The sequence below is a fragment of the Bos indicus genome, chromosome 21, assembly GCF_029378745.1.
Source record: "Bos indicus isolate NIAB-ARS_2022 breed Sahiwal x Tharparkar chromosome 21, NIAB-ARS_B.indTharparkar_mat_pri_1.0, whole genome shotgun sequence".
Taxonomy (NCBI): domain Eukaryota; kingdom Metazoa; phylum Chordata; class Mammalia; order Artiodactyla; family Bovidae; genus Bos; species Bos indicus.
In genome coordinates this window covers 44,551,638-44,566,459 of record NC_091780.1, presented here as the reverse complement: position 1 = coordinate 44,566,459, position 14,822 = coordinate 44,551,638, and the positions used below count along the sequence as shown (strand labels likewise).

The following is a 14,822-nucleotide window of genomic DNA, read 5'->3' as shown; positions in this document are numbered from 1 at the left end:
TAATTGAAGTGAGCCTTGCTTCTCAATGCATCCTTAGCCTCCGTGGTTTTGGACTGTGTCAAAACCCAACAAATATTGGGAATGTGCCCAAGCCAAGACCCATCTCGTGTGGCTCTTGTCCAGAAAACACTGATAAAACTGGCTTGTGTAGTTTCAACAGGGCCACTGAGGCTCACAATGATTTCCTTCTATTGTTTTGAAGTTGATGCTATGGTTTCAGGAACCAAAAGAGAAGGTGAACATTCACTCTGGCCAGAAAAATTCTGTTTCTCTCCCTTAATCAATCAGATACTTTGCTGACATTAGGAGTTTTGTTCGAAAAATAAAGCCCCAGAAATGTGCCAGCTCCTTCACTCTGGGTGTGTTTTATAGATGCAGCAATTCATAAAGGAGGTACTTTTGTGGGTTTGTATCTTTTTTTTTTTTTCAGTTTTTAAGCTGAGTCCTGAGGCAGATAAGCACTTCCTAACGTCCCAAAAAACTCTGTTGCTGCTTATAGGGGTGATGCCTAGATAGAGTGCTAGACCTTCTTGGACCATAGAGGCCAGGTAACCTAAGCCCTTTAAAGGAAAGACACCAAGCCTGGAATCACATAATTAGTTGCAGGGTGAATTAGATGGCAGGCATCCAGACCACTGACATTTTCCTTAGAGTGGAGCTGTTTAAGAACATAAGATTATGTAGCATTGATGGAGTACTTTTTCTTCTTTTCAGAGCTTCACAGTGGGGAGAGGCTGAGTTGGTAAGGAATCCAGCCTCTAATTATTTGTGGCTTAAGTGACGTTCATTATTGGCTCAGTGGTGGCTCTTATAATCCTAATAGCTGCTTCCAGGGATGGGTAATTCCCTAGTCATTATAGTCAACTTCATTCATCTCTTCTTCCCTAGCTAGGCCCATCATTTCTATCTGCTACCAATCACCTTTCCCCAAGCCATCCTTTGCTTGGTGGTATCATTTGTTAAATCTCAATTGCGGTAACCTCAGAATTCCATCTCTGAAAGATGTTCAAGCTAACAGCTTAACTTTAGCTTTAAGATGGCACTGCATTGACATTCAAAGACAGGATATGGGGATTGCTAGCTGCATGGGGATATAGAGTTTGAGAGATATGGTAATTTAAGCCTTCAGATCATTGTAAAACTGAGCTACTCTTCAGCCTTACTCTTGTTCTAGTATGCAGTATGTATGAGGCCTTTCAGGTACATGCCTAGTTCACATCTTCCTGTCACCACTGGGAGTGACTTGGCACTCACGGCACTGAAGCTAATTCTTGAGCCACTAGTGCATTAGTGTGGGCTCTACTTGACTGGTTATTTCACCAAAGAAACAGTCTTTCCATTTGTGAAGGAAATTGTGAACCGAATTGCTACATGTATGTTTGAAGATGTGCTTTTAAAATGACAAAACCCCTACTGATCTAGGTAGAAAATAAACTTACTCTTTAGCGCAAAGACCTGCCTGCTAATCATTCATTTACTTATCAAATTTTAAAACAAAAGCAAAACAGAAAAAGGGAATTCTCTGATGGTCCAGTGGTTAGGATTCTGAGCTGTCACTGCCGAGGGTACAGGTTTAACCCCTGGTCAGGGAACTAAGACCCTATAAGCACTGTGGTGTGCGTCCTGCCCTCCAAAGTAAAATTTAAACAGATATGTTCCATGTTTTAGGAACTGTTCTAGGTACTTAAGAATACATCAGCAAACAAAAAGGAAAAATATCCCTTTTCTCATCTTGTGTTACCAATATCTTCCCTGCAAGTATCTCATCCCTATAAAGATATTTTAAAAACAAGGCAATGTCCTGTGAAAATAACTGGCTTTTTACACTTCGTCTATTTTTTCCTATCCCTTCCTATAAATTTTCCAGGGAACATTTAATGGTTTGTTACTTTCTTTGTAGTAATTCCCTAATACTAATTTTTAGTAGGATTTTTAGTTTGGCTTCTTTCTCTATTTCTCCACTTGAATGATACAGGTAGTGTTTTGACAAAAGGAAGAGAATCATTTAATTTGATAATTGTCAATAGGAAAAAGACAAGCTTTGAAAAATGCATTAAGATGTCTGTGGGTTTTTTTCTCTGAACTGGATTTGACTGTCATTTATGCTTCTCTGATGGCTCAGATGGTAAAGCGTCTGCCTGCAATGTGAGAGACCCGGGTTTGATCCCTGCTTCGGGAAGATCCCCTGGAGAAGGAAATGGCAACCCACTCCAGTACTCTTGGCTGAAAAATTTCGTGGACTGAGGAGCCTGGTAGGCTACAGTCCATGTGGTCACAGAGTCGGACACGACTGAGCAACTTCACTTCACTTCACATGCTGGCAAGTTGGGCCACAGTTTCCACTGACCCGTCCCTCTTTTTTCTTGTCCTAAGCATTTTATTGAGCAAGCCTAACCTTTAACTCCTTCGTGATTAGTTCCCGTGTCTTTGTAAATGCAAGTATCTTAGCCATTGGTCTAAGATAGTGGTTGATTCGGTGATTCTGGGGCATTGGCTAGTAAGGCATAATCTCTAAACCTAGTGATTCTGATCTTGTGTGTCTAGGGTGGAACCCAGAGCCTGCCTTTTCAAAAAGAAAGATTTAAGAGGGGTGGGACATTCTAATGACAACATAGATGCTATCTAAAATGTTCTAGAATTGTGCGATTATTGTTGAACTGCTTTCCACTGGGCTGAGCCGTAAGATATAACTTGGTTGTTAATGTTATATGCTGAAGAGTCCAAATTTATGCACTGTACATAAACCGAAGAGGCCAGCAGATACCTGTGTCCCATAGCGGCTGAGGAGACTATGTTATTCAGCTGTTCACTGGCGGGAGATGCTTGGCTCAGCTTTGTTAACCAGCTTCCTTTGGCTTTCTCTATAGGCGATGGTGGCTTGCTACCCAGGAAATGGAACAGGTTATGTTCGACATGTGGACAACCCCAACGGTGACGGCCGCTGCATCACCTGCATCTACTATCTGAACAAGAACTGGGATGCCAAGGTACTTGGAAAAATGCGAGTAGAGGGAGGGGTTAGAAACCATAGGAAAAGAATTCAGATGACTTAGAGGAGAGTTTCAGAGAAGGCAATGGCAACCCACTCCAGTACTCTTGCCTGGAAACTCCCATGGACAGAGGAGCCTGGTGGGCTGCAGTCCATGGGGTCGCTAAGAGTTGGACATGACTGAGCGACTTCACTTTCACTTTTTACTTTCATGCATTGGAGAAGGAAATGGCAACCCACTCCAGTGTTCTTGCCTGGAGAATCCCAGGGACAGGGGAGCCTGGTGGGCTGCCGTCTATGAGGTCACACAGAGTCGGACACAACTGAAGCGACTTAGTAGCAGCAGCAGCAGCAGCAGAGGAGAGTTTGGAGTTCATAATTCCCACTGATGAATCTTTTCTATTTCGTATTATCCTTTTTTCCTGCTATGGTTTTAGTACTAAAGTTGATGAGATGAAAATAATAGATGCAAAGTTAATTTGATGGAGGTGGGTGAGTAGGGCCATTATTAGGTTATACGATTGATGAGGAGAAGGTACTTTATTATTTTAAAAATGGGGATCAGTGTTTTTAGTCTAATCCAGAGCTGATAGGATTCTTGATTCTCATTGTGGAATAAGACATATACTTTTCCCTGCCAGGAGCAACACTGAGAGAATTTCACAAAAATAGAACCGTAGGATGTTAAAACATCCCCAAGTGACGTTTCCCACACAGTCTTCTCTCTGGGTGAAATGTCTCCTTGGTGGCCTCTTGCCATGGTTTACTATGATTGTGAATGCCAAAGGTTTTGTAGCTTATTTTCGTATTTTTGAACATATATATAGATAGAGATATGAAGTCTGGTGCCATGCTCACAGACATTTGTCTGGAATTTGATGTTTTTTAAAAGTTAAGGATGATTTAGGAGTCTGAGAAGTTGGAGAACTTTTCAAGCTTATCTGGCTTTTGAACCTTCTGCATCTCCATTTCCTATTCATTAGGCCAGATGCTAGCTGTCATAAAGCAAGGATATTTTATCTGGGGTCAGAAAAAGTAAACCTGGGAAACCAGTGAATTAGTGACAAGGTTTGTGTCAGTTCCCTATTTGATAACATGACTGAAATATATTCCTTAGTTATCCTTTAAAATCTTGAAAGGTAATGTTACAGGCAAGAGAGTCAAGTTGTCAGATCAGTGATGATAAATCACAAAGTTTGAAATCATTCAAAAAATTTTTGAGTGCCTGCTAGTGCCAGGCATCATGCTGTGGGGAACCATCAACATATAAGTCCAGAATTCTACCTTGACAAGATCATTCTAGTAGGACAGATTGGATGTACATGTAAAAAAATGTAGGGGGAGAATGAGTGATATATGTCATGAGAGATACAGATAAGGTGGTCTGAGCATTCAGAAAAAAAAAAAAAGCATGTAACTTCCAACTGATGAAATCAGATAGGAGATAGGGGAACTCAAAAGAAAACTGTAAATTCTAATTGAAGGGGAGGTTATATGTGGTCACGGCCCTCTGGAGCTGTTAATATTAGACTGAATTACATGAAATGGCTGGGGTGGGGAGGAGGTTATGGGTCAAACAGTCAGATATTGGCAAGTCTGTATAACTGACCTAGTAGAATGCCACTTTGTATCCATGGGGTTTGATATTGTGGGGGTGAGAAGACTTCGTTCAGTATGACTTCGGTATGTCTAGTCAAGTTTAAGATAACATTTAATACAAAGGATGGCACTGGAGTTAAAATTTGGGAATAATATATGCTTGCGGTGGCAGTTGGAAGATAGCCTTGTTTCTAGATGAGACTGAAGTATCATTGTTAATGAACTGTGTGTGAGGCTAGGAAGTAATCTACCTTCTTTGTGGCCCTCAGCGACATGGTGGGGTCCTGCGGATATTTCCAGAAGGGAAATCATTCATAGCGGACGTGGAGCCCATTTTTGACAGACTGTTGTTCTTCTGGTCGGACCGCAGGAACCCACATGAAGTCCAGCCCTCCTATGCGACCAGGTAACAGCCAGGGCCACGACTGCTCTTGAGAAGCTTCTTGGACAAACCCCACTTCCTAGAGAATTCTCAAATGTGTGTTGTTTACGGACAAGGGACCAACCATCCCCCTAAGCAGAGAGCAAACCTGTTTGAAGTTGATAAAAATTAAAGGAGAAACTGTGGCTTCTTTAACGTATAAAGTCTAATGTTGGTTTCAACTATTAACAAGTCATTTTCCATTAAGTGAGAGTCTCAGATTCCAAATTTCCCAGAGCACTTTTTTCTCTTCTCTCCTTTCTTGCTCACCACCCTCCCTTTAAAAAAAAGCCTAAAGTTGAACTATGCCTAGAGAATGTTGGCTGCCACATGTCAGAAATCCTATCTGGTTAACTCTGGATGAGTTTACAAGCTGCCAGTTGCAAGCAGAGAAAAAACCTTGAGAATCGAAAGAGGAATTTGTAACACAACATTGTAAATCAGCTGTACTCTAATAAAATTTAAAAGGAGGTTCAAAAGGGAAGGGATGTATTTATCCCTATGGCTGATTCATGTTGAGGTTTGATAGAAAACAACAGAATTCTGTAAAGCAGTTATCCTTCAATTAAAAAATAAATTAATTTTTAAAAAAAGAAAGAGGAATTTGTTCTGACTTCTTTTCCTTTTCCCCCTTTTCTTAGCTTAAAATTGGATTGGGTTTGCTGTACCCAACATGTCCCAACAATTGGATTTTTCAGATTCCTTTCTTTAGATCATGCATGGGAAGATTTTTCAGAGTAATGGAACAATTTAGTATTGTTTACTATTAATATAGAAATTCTTGTGTGTGCGTGCTTAGTCATTTATGTCCAACTATGTCCAACTCATTTATGTCCAACTATGCCACCTCATGGACTGTAGCCCTCCAGGATCCTCTGTCCATGGAATTTTCCAGGCAAAAGTACTGGAGTAGGTTGCCATTTCCTCTTCCAGGAGATCCTCCCGACCCAGGGATTGAACCTGCATCTCTTACATCTCCTGCACTGGCAGGCGGATTCTTTACTGCTATGCCACCCGGGATGCCCAGAAACTCTTGATATAATCTTAATTTCAGATTCTATCTCATTTGCACCTGTTTTATGGCCAAAGCTGTAATCCATGTGGTATTGGAGTGCTGTGGGGTGCAGCTTGAATTGGGAATAACAGTTGGGGCAGGGAGGAGAGAGGTTGGGTAGAAAAGATAATGAGTAAACCTTAACAAGACTAATTAAATTAAAATCACAGGTGTTAAGTGCTTAAGGTTTATGTGCCCCCTCCAGAAGTGACAGATCTGGGCCCCACACAGAGTTGCCTATGAAATGTCAAATTGGGTGTGCCCTAGGTGAGCAGATAACTACTTCTCCCACCAAAGCCTGTTTGTGGCTTATTAATGGGGTACAGCAATCGGTCCTGGTCATTTGTGCAGAATTTCCTCGCTCTTCCCCAGTTCCTTAACACCGCATGTTGACGGAAAGCCTTTGGAAAAATTCAAGTCCTATAGAAATTCCAGTAACTACTACTAATAATGAAACAAAACTTTTTGGAAACTCATGCATAAAATTATTCCTGTATAGTCTAGCCCATAAATGGGACATAGTCGAAAACTTGATGGTACCAATATCCCATGGCTTCTTTGCCTCAGTGTCCAAAACTAAAGACAAAAGTCAAGAATTTTAACGTCCTGTTGTTCGATAAATTATTCTTCAGAGCTTCACTCCTCATCTCTGTGTTCTCCCCACCAGCTTAGGTCCCTCAGGCTTTAGCTGAATGACTCGCTGAATGATTCGCTTCTAGCCCTTTCTTGTGTGGTTCATCTGGACCTGTTATATTATTTGTTCAATTGCCTTTCCCCTCCCTGCTAGAGCCTGAGCTCCTTGAGAAAGAGGCTGCTGTATTCACAGGACAGTTTGAATTCCCACCGCCCAGGATAATGGGTGGTGCATACTTGGAATTCCTTACATGTTTTATTACATTTAAATAGACTTGAAACCAGAGACGTTTATTTTAAATTAAAATTGGGATGGACTTTTGATAATAGGAAAATTTTTAAATGTTGGCTTTACAAATGTCTGTTATGTGAAATTTATAGTATTTTTATTTTTTGGTCATATTTTTAAACCTCTTTTCTAATATCTGCTTATCTTTCACAGATATGCCATGACTGTTTGGTACTTTGATGCTGAAGAAAGGGCAGAAGCCAAAAAGAAATTCAGGAATTTAACTAGTATGTGTTTGATAATTTTCTGTGACTTTTGCTCAAGTCAATCCATGATTTTTATTTAAGTTTTTAATGTATATGCTAATGTACTCTGTTCAGTCTCAGCTATCTGTCTATCTGTACACACACACACACATATATTGACATCATGACTGACTTAGTTCTGAAACGCTGGCCTTAGCTCTGCTGAAAAAAAACAGAAAAAAATGCAAAGAACGTCCCTTGTGAATGCCCATTGACTGTGGGACAGTTTGTAATAGATGGGATATAGTTAACTTTTGATCATTAATATTCACCCATCAAATATAACATGAAATTTTGCCCATGGTTTTGGCACATTACAAAGGAAATGCAATGGAACCCAACTACCATGGTTCATTATTATATTGGTATGGGAATGTGACTCTCAGTATAAAAACCAGGCTCATGTAATATAAACTGAATATGACTTAATGTCTTTCCTGTCCCCTCCAACCAGCATTATAAGGTATATTTTCCCAAAATACATTATATTGAAAGACATGTTATGAATAGTTTGTGAGAAGGTAAATTGCTGGTCCCCAAATGTGGGAATTGTTACATACAGTATCTCTTTCTTGAAGAGTCACTGTGTTTACGGGCATATTAATCAAGAAAAATTAACTTAAGAAATCCTACAGTAAACATGTGTGTAACATGTATGTATCATGTAATGTTACATGACCTATTGCATGTAACATCATGTAATAGATCATGTAACATCATGACCTATTTGAACAGTCTCCCTAGCAAATACCGAAGAAAATACATTGTTCTAAGCCCCATCAGGAGGTGCTTTGTTCAGCTTTGTTCTATGAGATGGGAAGCATTTGCTGGAGGTTTTAGGGGTGATGTTTGTGACATGAAGTTCATCAGATCTGGCTCCTTAACCAGATCTTTGTTTTCTTTTCTGTTCCCAACCCAGGGAAGACTGAACCTGCCCTTACTGAGGACTGACCCTGCTCTGAAATCCGCTGGCCTCATTCACTTTTAGTAACAGTTTCTGAATTTGCTTTAAGAGTTGAGATCCAAAGAAGGCCTCTTCTTCAGTGACTCGGTGACAAGGACCGCCCCCTCCCCTGCCCCCGCCCCCCCCCTCCCCCCCTGCATCACTCAGATCCCTGTCTCATGTATGGTACTTTGTGTTTTCCTGCCAAGACTGCACCTACCTTCAGACACTCTTTTTGCCAGATGAACTCATTTGCTAACTCCAGAAATACCTGCAGACAACCTAGTTGGCCAGCGGTTTAATTGCTAGATTTGGTAATCCTGGCTATCAAAGCAAGAACCTGAAAGCACGGTCGAGGGACTGAATCTTACCTGCACTTTATGTACACTTTCTAATTTGAAAGGAGGAGGTTTGCAAAGAAAGAAAATGGTGACAGGTGCCACGGAGAGGCATCACTGAAGCCTTCACACAGGAAACAAATGTGTGTCATCTGAACAATTCCTAGATGTTCCTAATCCTGGGCTATTGGGGTTTCTGGAGAATTATCACAACCCAATGACATTATTACCTCTAGAACAGGCTGCTGTTATAGTAATCAATTTCTAAGTATCCTGTGGTGGACACTCCCTTTTCCTGGTCCTGTAACCTGGACTTGCTGCCTCTGCCCCATCTTGCTGAAATACAACTTTCTGATCAAAGATGACACCATTTATTTTCTATTTTCACTTCTTACATAGAGAACCTAATTCATTAATTATTGTGGTTGCTTTGTTGAAATGAAATTTGAATTTAAAGGGGAAAAAAAATCTTCCTGGTAGTTCAGAGCCAACAACCTCTGATAACAGTGTCAAAAAACCTGGGTCTGCTGATATACAATAAACGTGTGCATTTTAAACAATTTGAGATTGGAAATGGAGTTGGAAATGTAGGCATTCCTGTTTTTCACTTTTCCTTTTTAGTGAGCTCACTCTAACGAAACAAGAAAATCACAAAAACTAGGCTGTATTCTAAAAAAGGTAATGGAAAATAAAACAAAAAATCCTGGAAAGCTACTTGAGTTCTTCCACATTTTCTGACCCTGGTAGCCTCTTCGACACTTGAGTCTCCAGATCTACTGTGGTTGGCAGTGTGAGAGACCAGAATCATGGAATTTGCTAGAATTGTGGGAACTTCTCCAGCAGTAAACACAGATTCCAATGCCTCACAAATTCTGTATGGAGCTCCTCTTTTATGAAAGTTACTCTGCTTAGTTTTCAATTCCACTTTCATATTTTTAAAACCCCTGTAATTTCTTGCTTGAAAATCCCATGAACATTAAGGGGCCAGAAATATTTTCTTTTTTCACTGACAGGCACGTAGACTTTCCAAGAAAGAAGCATATTTTTGTGTGTGTCCGGTTTAGGAAATGTTCCAAATAAGACTTGTCTTCCTTCTCACACTTGCTCTATTTTTTTTTTTTTTTCCCCTGTAGTACTCATTACCTTCTAACTTACTATGTAAATTATTTATTATGTTCATTGTTTGGTATCCTTCCTCCAGAGTGTAAGCACAATGAAGACAGGGATTTTGTATTTTTTAATCAATGGAATGTATTCCTAGCACATAAAATAGTGCTTGGCATATAGTAAGGGCTCAGTAAATACTTGTTGAATAAACTCATTCTCCTGCCTTAGCGTTTTAATGGTTTGATTCATTTCCTCCATCTTGGGCAGGAAGGGCTCACTAGCATTTTTGTGCACACATACCTTTCTCTTGTTGTTGACGTGTAAATTTAGGCTAAAGGTTATAGAAAGCTTTGGTCATAGTGTCCTTTCTTATCTGTGAAAGTGAATCTGAAGACTGAGGAGGATTCTGCCCTTCTGTGTCCAGGGACCATGGGAGTAATGTAAGAACAGCTTTAGACAGGCCAGACTACATTCCTCCTTCAGAACAGTTTTGAAAACCTTCAGCAAGAGAGAAAGAAACAAAGTTGTTTATTAGGAATTTTATGTTCCCTATAATGGTAGGTAAGTTTTCTTTCATGATTATTAATGTCATGAGAATGATAATGATGATATTCTGAAGGAATATCATATCATTCCAATACTATGTCTTATAGCTTTCATTTTAGTTAATATTTTTACTTGCAAAACGATCAGACCTCGTAGGCCTTGCTTATTCCTTCCAGACAAAGGTCCTATAACCTAATAATCTATATACCAAATCAGTTTTTAGTGCACTGATTTTTTTCATGGCTGAATTGGAGTCCTGGAAGATCCAACTAATACTGACTGCTTTTTGCTCCTCTCTTTGACAGCCCACTTAGAGGAGGACTTAGCCCTGATGAAGAAACATTATTTAGCAAATAATCGGATCAATTTCTTTATATTCCTGGCAATGACATGTTACGTCACCTACGTAGTACAGAGTCCTTGGCAGGAGATTAAATTTTGGACCAAAGATCCAATTTCATGGAAATAAAAAGTCTTACCTAAGTGCATTAAATAGATCTTCAGTAGAGTAGTTAATACCAATTAGCTGCTGGGCTGTCTGAATCAGGAATTATCTACTCAGATATGATTTTGTTTTTCTTCTTTACATAACTCAGGATTTTTAGAGGCTGGGTCATCCTAATTGCTTTTGGTCCCTCGGTCTTGAAATTTCCTGTGATTTAGGAAGCAGTGATGGGAAGTGCCATGCTGAGCCAGCGGTTTGTATAAAATAGGGGTTGGGACACAACAGGTACTTTTATATTTGATCAACTGTGAGGACAAGTCCAAGGAATGCTCTTGGTAAAGTTATTTTAAATAAAAATAATACAAAATTGACTTAGCTTCAGTCTTGAATCTTTTGAAAGGCATGAAAAGAGTACTGGTTAGTGAGGTGGAAAAGGAAATGGCAACCCACTCCAGTGTTCTTGCCTGGAAAATCCCAGGGACGGGGGAGCCTGGTGGGCTGCCGTCTATGGGGTCACACAGAGCCAGACATGACTGAAGCGACTTAGCAGCAGCAGCAGCATTAGCAGTGAGGTGGTTGGAAACTATTGTCAAAACAGTGGAAATAGCTCTTTTCATGATGAAGCTGGTTATAGTTGAACTCTTGAGTGATATATGCTAGTGTATATTTAAGACCCAATCTGCTTTCAGATCAGTCTATTCCTGTCCAAAAGTGATTTTTAATATATTGCTATCTCTGTGTTGATAGGTTAGGTCCTTTGAGATCCTGGACCTACTATGGCTTATCTTTCTTACATTTGCGAGGCCAGGGTCAAAGAGGTCCAAGTCACGATGTAGTGCAGCTGGTAAATGTCTCTACATATGCCAGTAACTCTGTTCCAGGCCTGTGCTCCGTGCTCTCTCACGTTTATTCTCTGCAGCCTCTGTCAGCTCTTCCTCTTTTCAGATGAGGAAACGGTCTCAGAGCAGTTGGGTGGTTTGTCAGGGGCTGCAGTCCAGGGTTGCAAAGAGTAGGACACGACTGAGCAACTAACACATGATATGACGTGACATGGGGTGAAGGAGTACTGCATCCAAAGCTTCCAGCTCCTCAGGATCTGCTGTCTTTGGTGTCTCCTTCCTGCAGAGGAGATGCCAGACAAAAGAGCAGGAATGAGTGGAGTCGGGAGAGAGGAAGCTTTAAATGTTTGCTGCTTGCTAGCTTCACATGAGGCTCAGGTTATCAACAAGGTTCTCATGCCCAGCATCCTAAACGAATGTCAGTTATTCAGAAGAAACCACATGAGCAGAAAACATCAATGGCATAGATGAATTGTCCCTTGTCTTTGCAATGGGATCTTCACTGCACACCTCCCAGGATCATGAAGGAAGTTGGGAATATGGGCAACATTGGTCTCTCGGGCTAACCCTGGGTATGAGCTGTGTGGGGCATACCATCCCCCACAGAGCAGAGTTAAGCAGTGTGGACTCTCTGGAAGAGAAAACAGACTGATACTTCCCGGGTACAATTTGGGAGCCTCCCAGCAGGGCATGGGGGGCATGTAGGGCATGGGGGCATTTGGACAATGTCCAGGCTGCTCTCCTCATGTCCCTAGGTTGATGCCCTCTGAGGGGAGGAAAGTAAACCTTTTTTTTAAATACGCCTAACTTTCCAGTTTAGGCTTAAGACTGAGATGTCAGCATGGTTCTGTTACTGGCAGTTCTCTATGTGATACCTAGAAATCTAGAGAGGAAGCTAGGCTAGGCTCTGTCATTGTAGTCAATTCTCAACATCCCCTCTAAGGGACACTGAGTGGAAATTCAGAAACATTTGTAATTCTCCGAAGCTCTTGGATAGTCTCTTAGCTAATCTTTTTGAGGTGCTTGTAGAAGGATGTCATTTTCATTTCTTTAAAACACAGCTCTTTTGCCTATTTAAATACCCTGAAAGACTATGAGTGTTGAAAAAAGCACCAGATTTCTGTTTGAATCCTGTTTGTTTGACCTTTGGTAAACTTAGTATTGTACTTAGAAAAGCTTTCCTTGAAGTAGGTTGCTGCTTGTGCTCCTGAGTGCTGAGATTTTTCAGAAATTTTATAAAGACCATTTTGTGATTCTTTTTTTTAAAGTTAGAGGAACATCTCAGATAGGGAATGGCTGTTGTGCTTTATTGTCACAGTTTTGCATGGAGATTTTAAGAGCAGCTGCGGAATGAAATTCATTATTTGCACTAGGTTATTAAAAATTAATTTCACAGGTAGTCTTTGTTTTGTGCCTATTTCTTGAGCGAGAACGATACATCCCTTATGATGAATGCCTGGCGGACGCAGAGGTAGAAGATTCGGGACTTCATGTATTATTTGTAATGGGACTTCAGTGGGTGTGTGGTAGGCCGGTTTTGAAAAGAGCTGTGGAGCAGCCCAATTTCGTGGCAAATCTCAGAAAAGCTGTTGAAGATGGGGGGTGGGGTGGGGGGTGAAGGGTTGGGGGCGGCATGGGGGGGTGGGTTCCTAGCAGCCAAAGCCTGGCTGCTTGCTGCCAGCTTCCTTCATCCTCACCTAGTTTAAGCATTTACTACCTAGATTTTGAAAAATTCACTGAGGACAGAGTTACCAGCCATAAAAATGCTGAGAAGTAGAAATTGCCCTAGAGTGTTTTCCAAACACCGATATTTTTCTGAAAAGGTAACGAATGCATCAGCCCCTTGGCCAGTTTCTTCTGTATCCCTGGAGGGTGACTGCCTCTCCTGGAAGGTCAGCACCTCCTGGAAAGCCCTCCCGCAGGACTGGCACGTTTGCTGGCTCATTTCCTCATATTTTTATGCTTATTCATCCTGTGGCCTGTGTTCTCCTTAACATGCAGTTTTTTTCTCCATCCTCCTGGGGGAAGAGATAACATTCTCAGGACCTAATTCTCATCTGATAAGTTTTATTTTTAACCAACTTCTACATCCTTTCTTACTATTATTTTCATGGGCCCCGTGCACTTCTCGGCCTTTTCTGGCTTTCTCAGAAGGGGACAGCAGAACATTGGGGTACCATGTAAGGCACCAGGGTTTCTCCCATCCCATCCTGGAGCTGCCACTTGGGGCTGGGCACCTGGCTTATTTTCTAATAGCAGGGAGGCTTCCCTCTGCACCAGGTCCTGTTCTCACTCTTACCTCCTTCTGGGCTGTCTGTAGATTTCCCTCTGTCAGTAAATTAATGTGATCTTGAGGAAGGAAACACGTTTTAGAAAACTAGACAGCTGTGACTTGCAGCGATTAACATGGACTGAGTCGCCAATCAGCGGTGACCTTGCAGCCACTTAAGGCTCCCACAGTGTGACAAAGTCATGACTTGACAGGATGATTCTTGGATTGAGATGAATGAAAGCAGCCAGGATCCACCCAACCGAAGGGAAAGGTTTTATTTGGCTTGGTTTGTTTTTCTGTCCTGAGCCCTCTGGCCCAGGCTTTCCCAGACAAGTATGTTAGCAGTAAATGTGACCTTAGCTACGTAAGCATATATACATTCTTTTTCTTCTTTTTGACTTTTGACCCGACCCCTCCCCAGATATGACTAAATATGGTTATGGCTAAAAGTTTTCCAACTAACACTAGGGGGAAGTGGAAGTTTTGAACCTGGGGAGGGCGATGGAGTTTGTGTTCCCCAGAGAGGTTTGTGCATGGGAATGCTGTCCCAGGCTTGAACTTCATGGCCTCCAACTGCAGTTTGTTCTCCATGGACCGGTTGTCTCTCAAGCATCTCTTGGCTCTGCTGTGCATTGCGTATACAGTCCCTATGCCTTTCTTATAACCCTGTAATAGGCGCTTAGAAACAAATCTTTAAAAAAAAAAAAAAAGGTCTGTGATGTAGCTTCACAGGGTAGAAGACTGTTATCAGAGGATTTAAGAAACAATGAATAAAATACTACCACTTAATCATGGAGTACCAACCAGGGTCCCAGGAGGAAATGGATGACACTTACAAATTAGGGTAATTGTAGGAGAGTTAAATAAAAAGACTTTTCACCAAGGTGGGGAGCAAGTAAGGAAACCATAAGAGAGAGTCCAGTACCCAACCTTCCAAAGCAGGTGGTACCACTCCAGACTCCAAGACTTGTAGGCGGGAAAGGGGAGGAATAGAGGGGCTTCCTGACAGGAGCTAGGACCTTCGCTGAGGGAACCCAGCCAGCCCATGGGGCCTTGCAAGAAGGGAGCAGGGTAGTTAACACCCCACCTCTGGCTTTTCCCT

The 14,822-nt window shown here is 41.4% G+C and overlaps 1 protein-coding gene across 1 annotated transcript in view; it reads left to right on the top strand.

The window, feature by feature from the left end:
- EGLN3 (egl-9 family hypoxia inducible factor 3) overlaps nt 1–9,225 on the top strand; it is a 29,041-nt gene extending 19,816 nt beyond the window's left edge. Inside the window, exons 2-5 of the mRNA XM_019983746.2 lie at nt 2,868–2,987; nt 4,858–4,994; nt 7,139–7,212; nt 8,150–9,225. Coding sequence (XP_019839305.2) covers nt 2,868–2,987; nt 4,858–4,994; nt 7,139–7,212; nt 8,150–8,181 — 363 coding nt within the window. The 3' untranslated portion in view covers nt 8,182–9,225. The remainder of the gene's footprint in view (nt 1–2,867; nt 2,988–4,857; nt 4,995–7,138; nt 7,213–8,149) is intronic.
- Nucleotides 9,226–14,822: the final 5,597 nt, after the last annotated feature.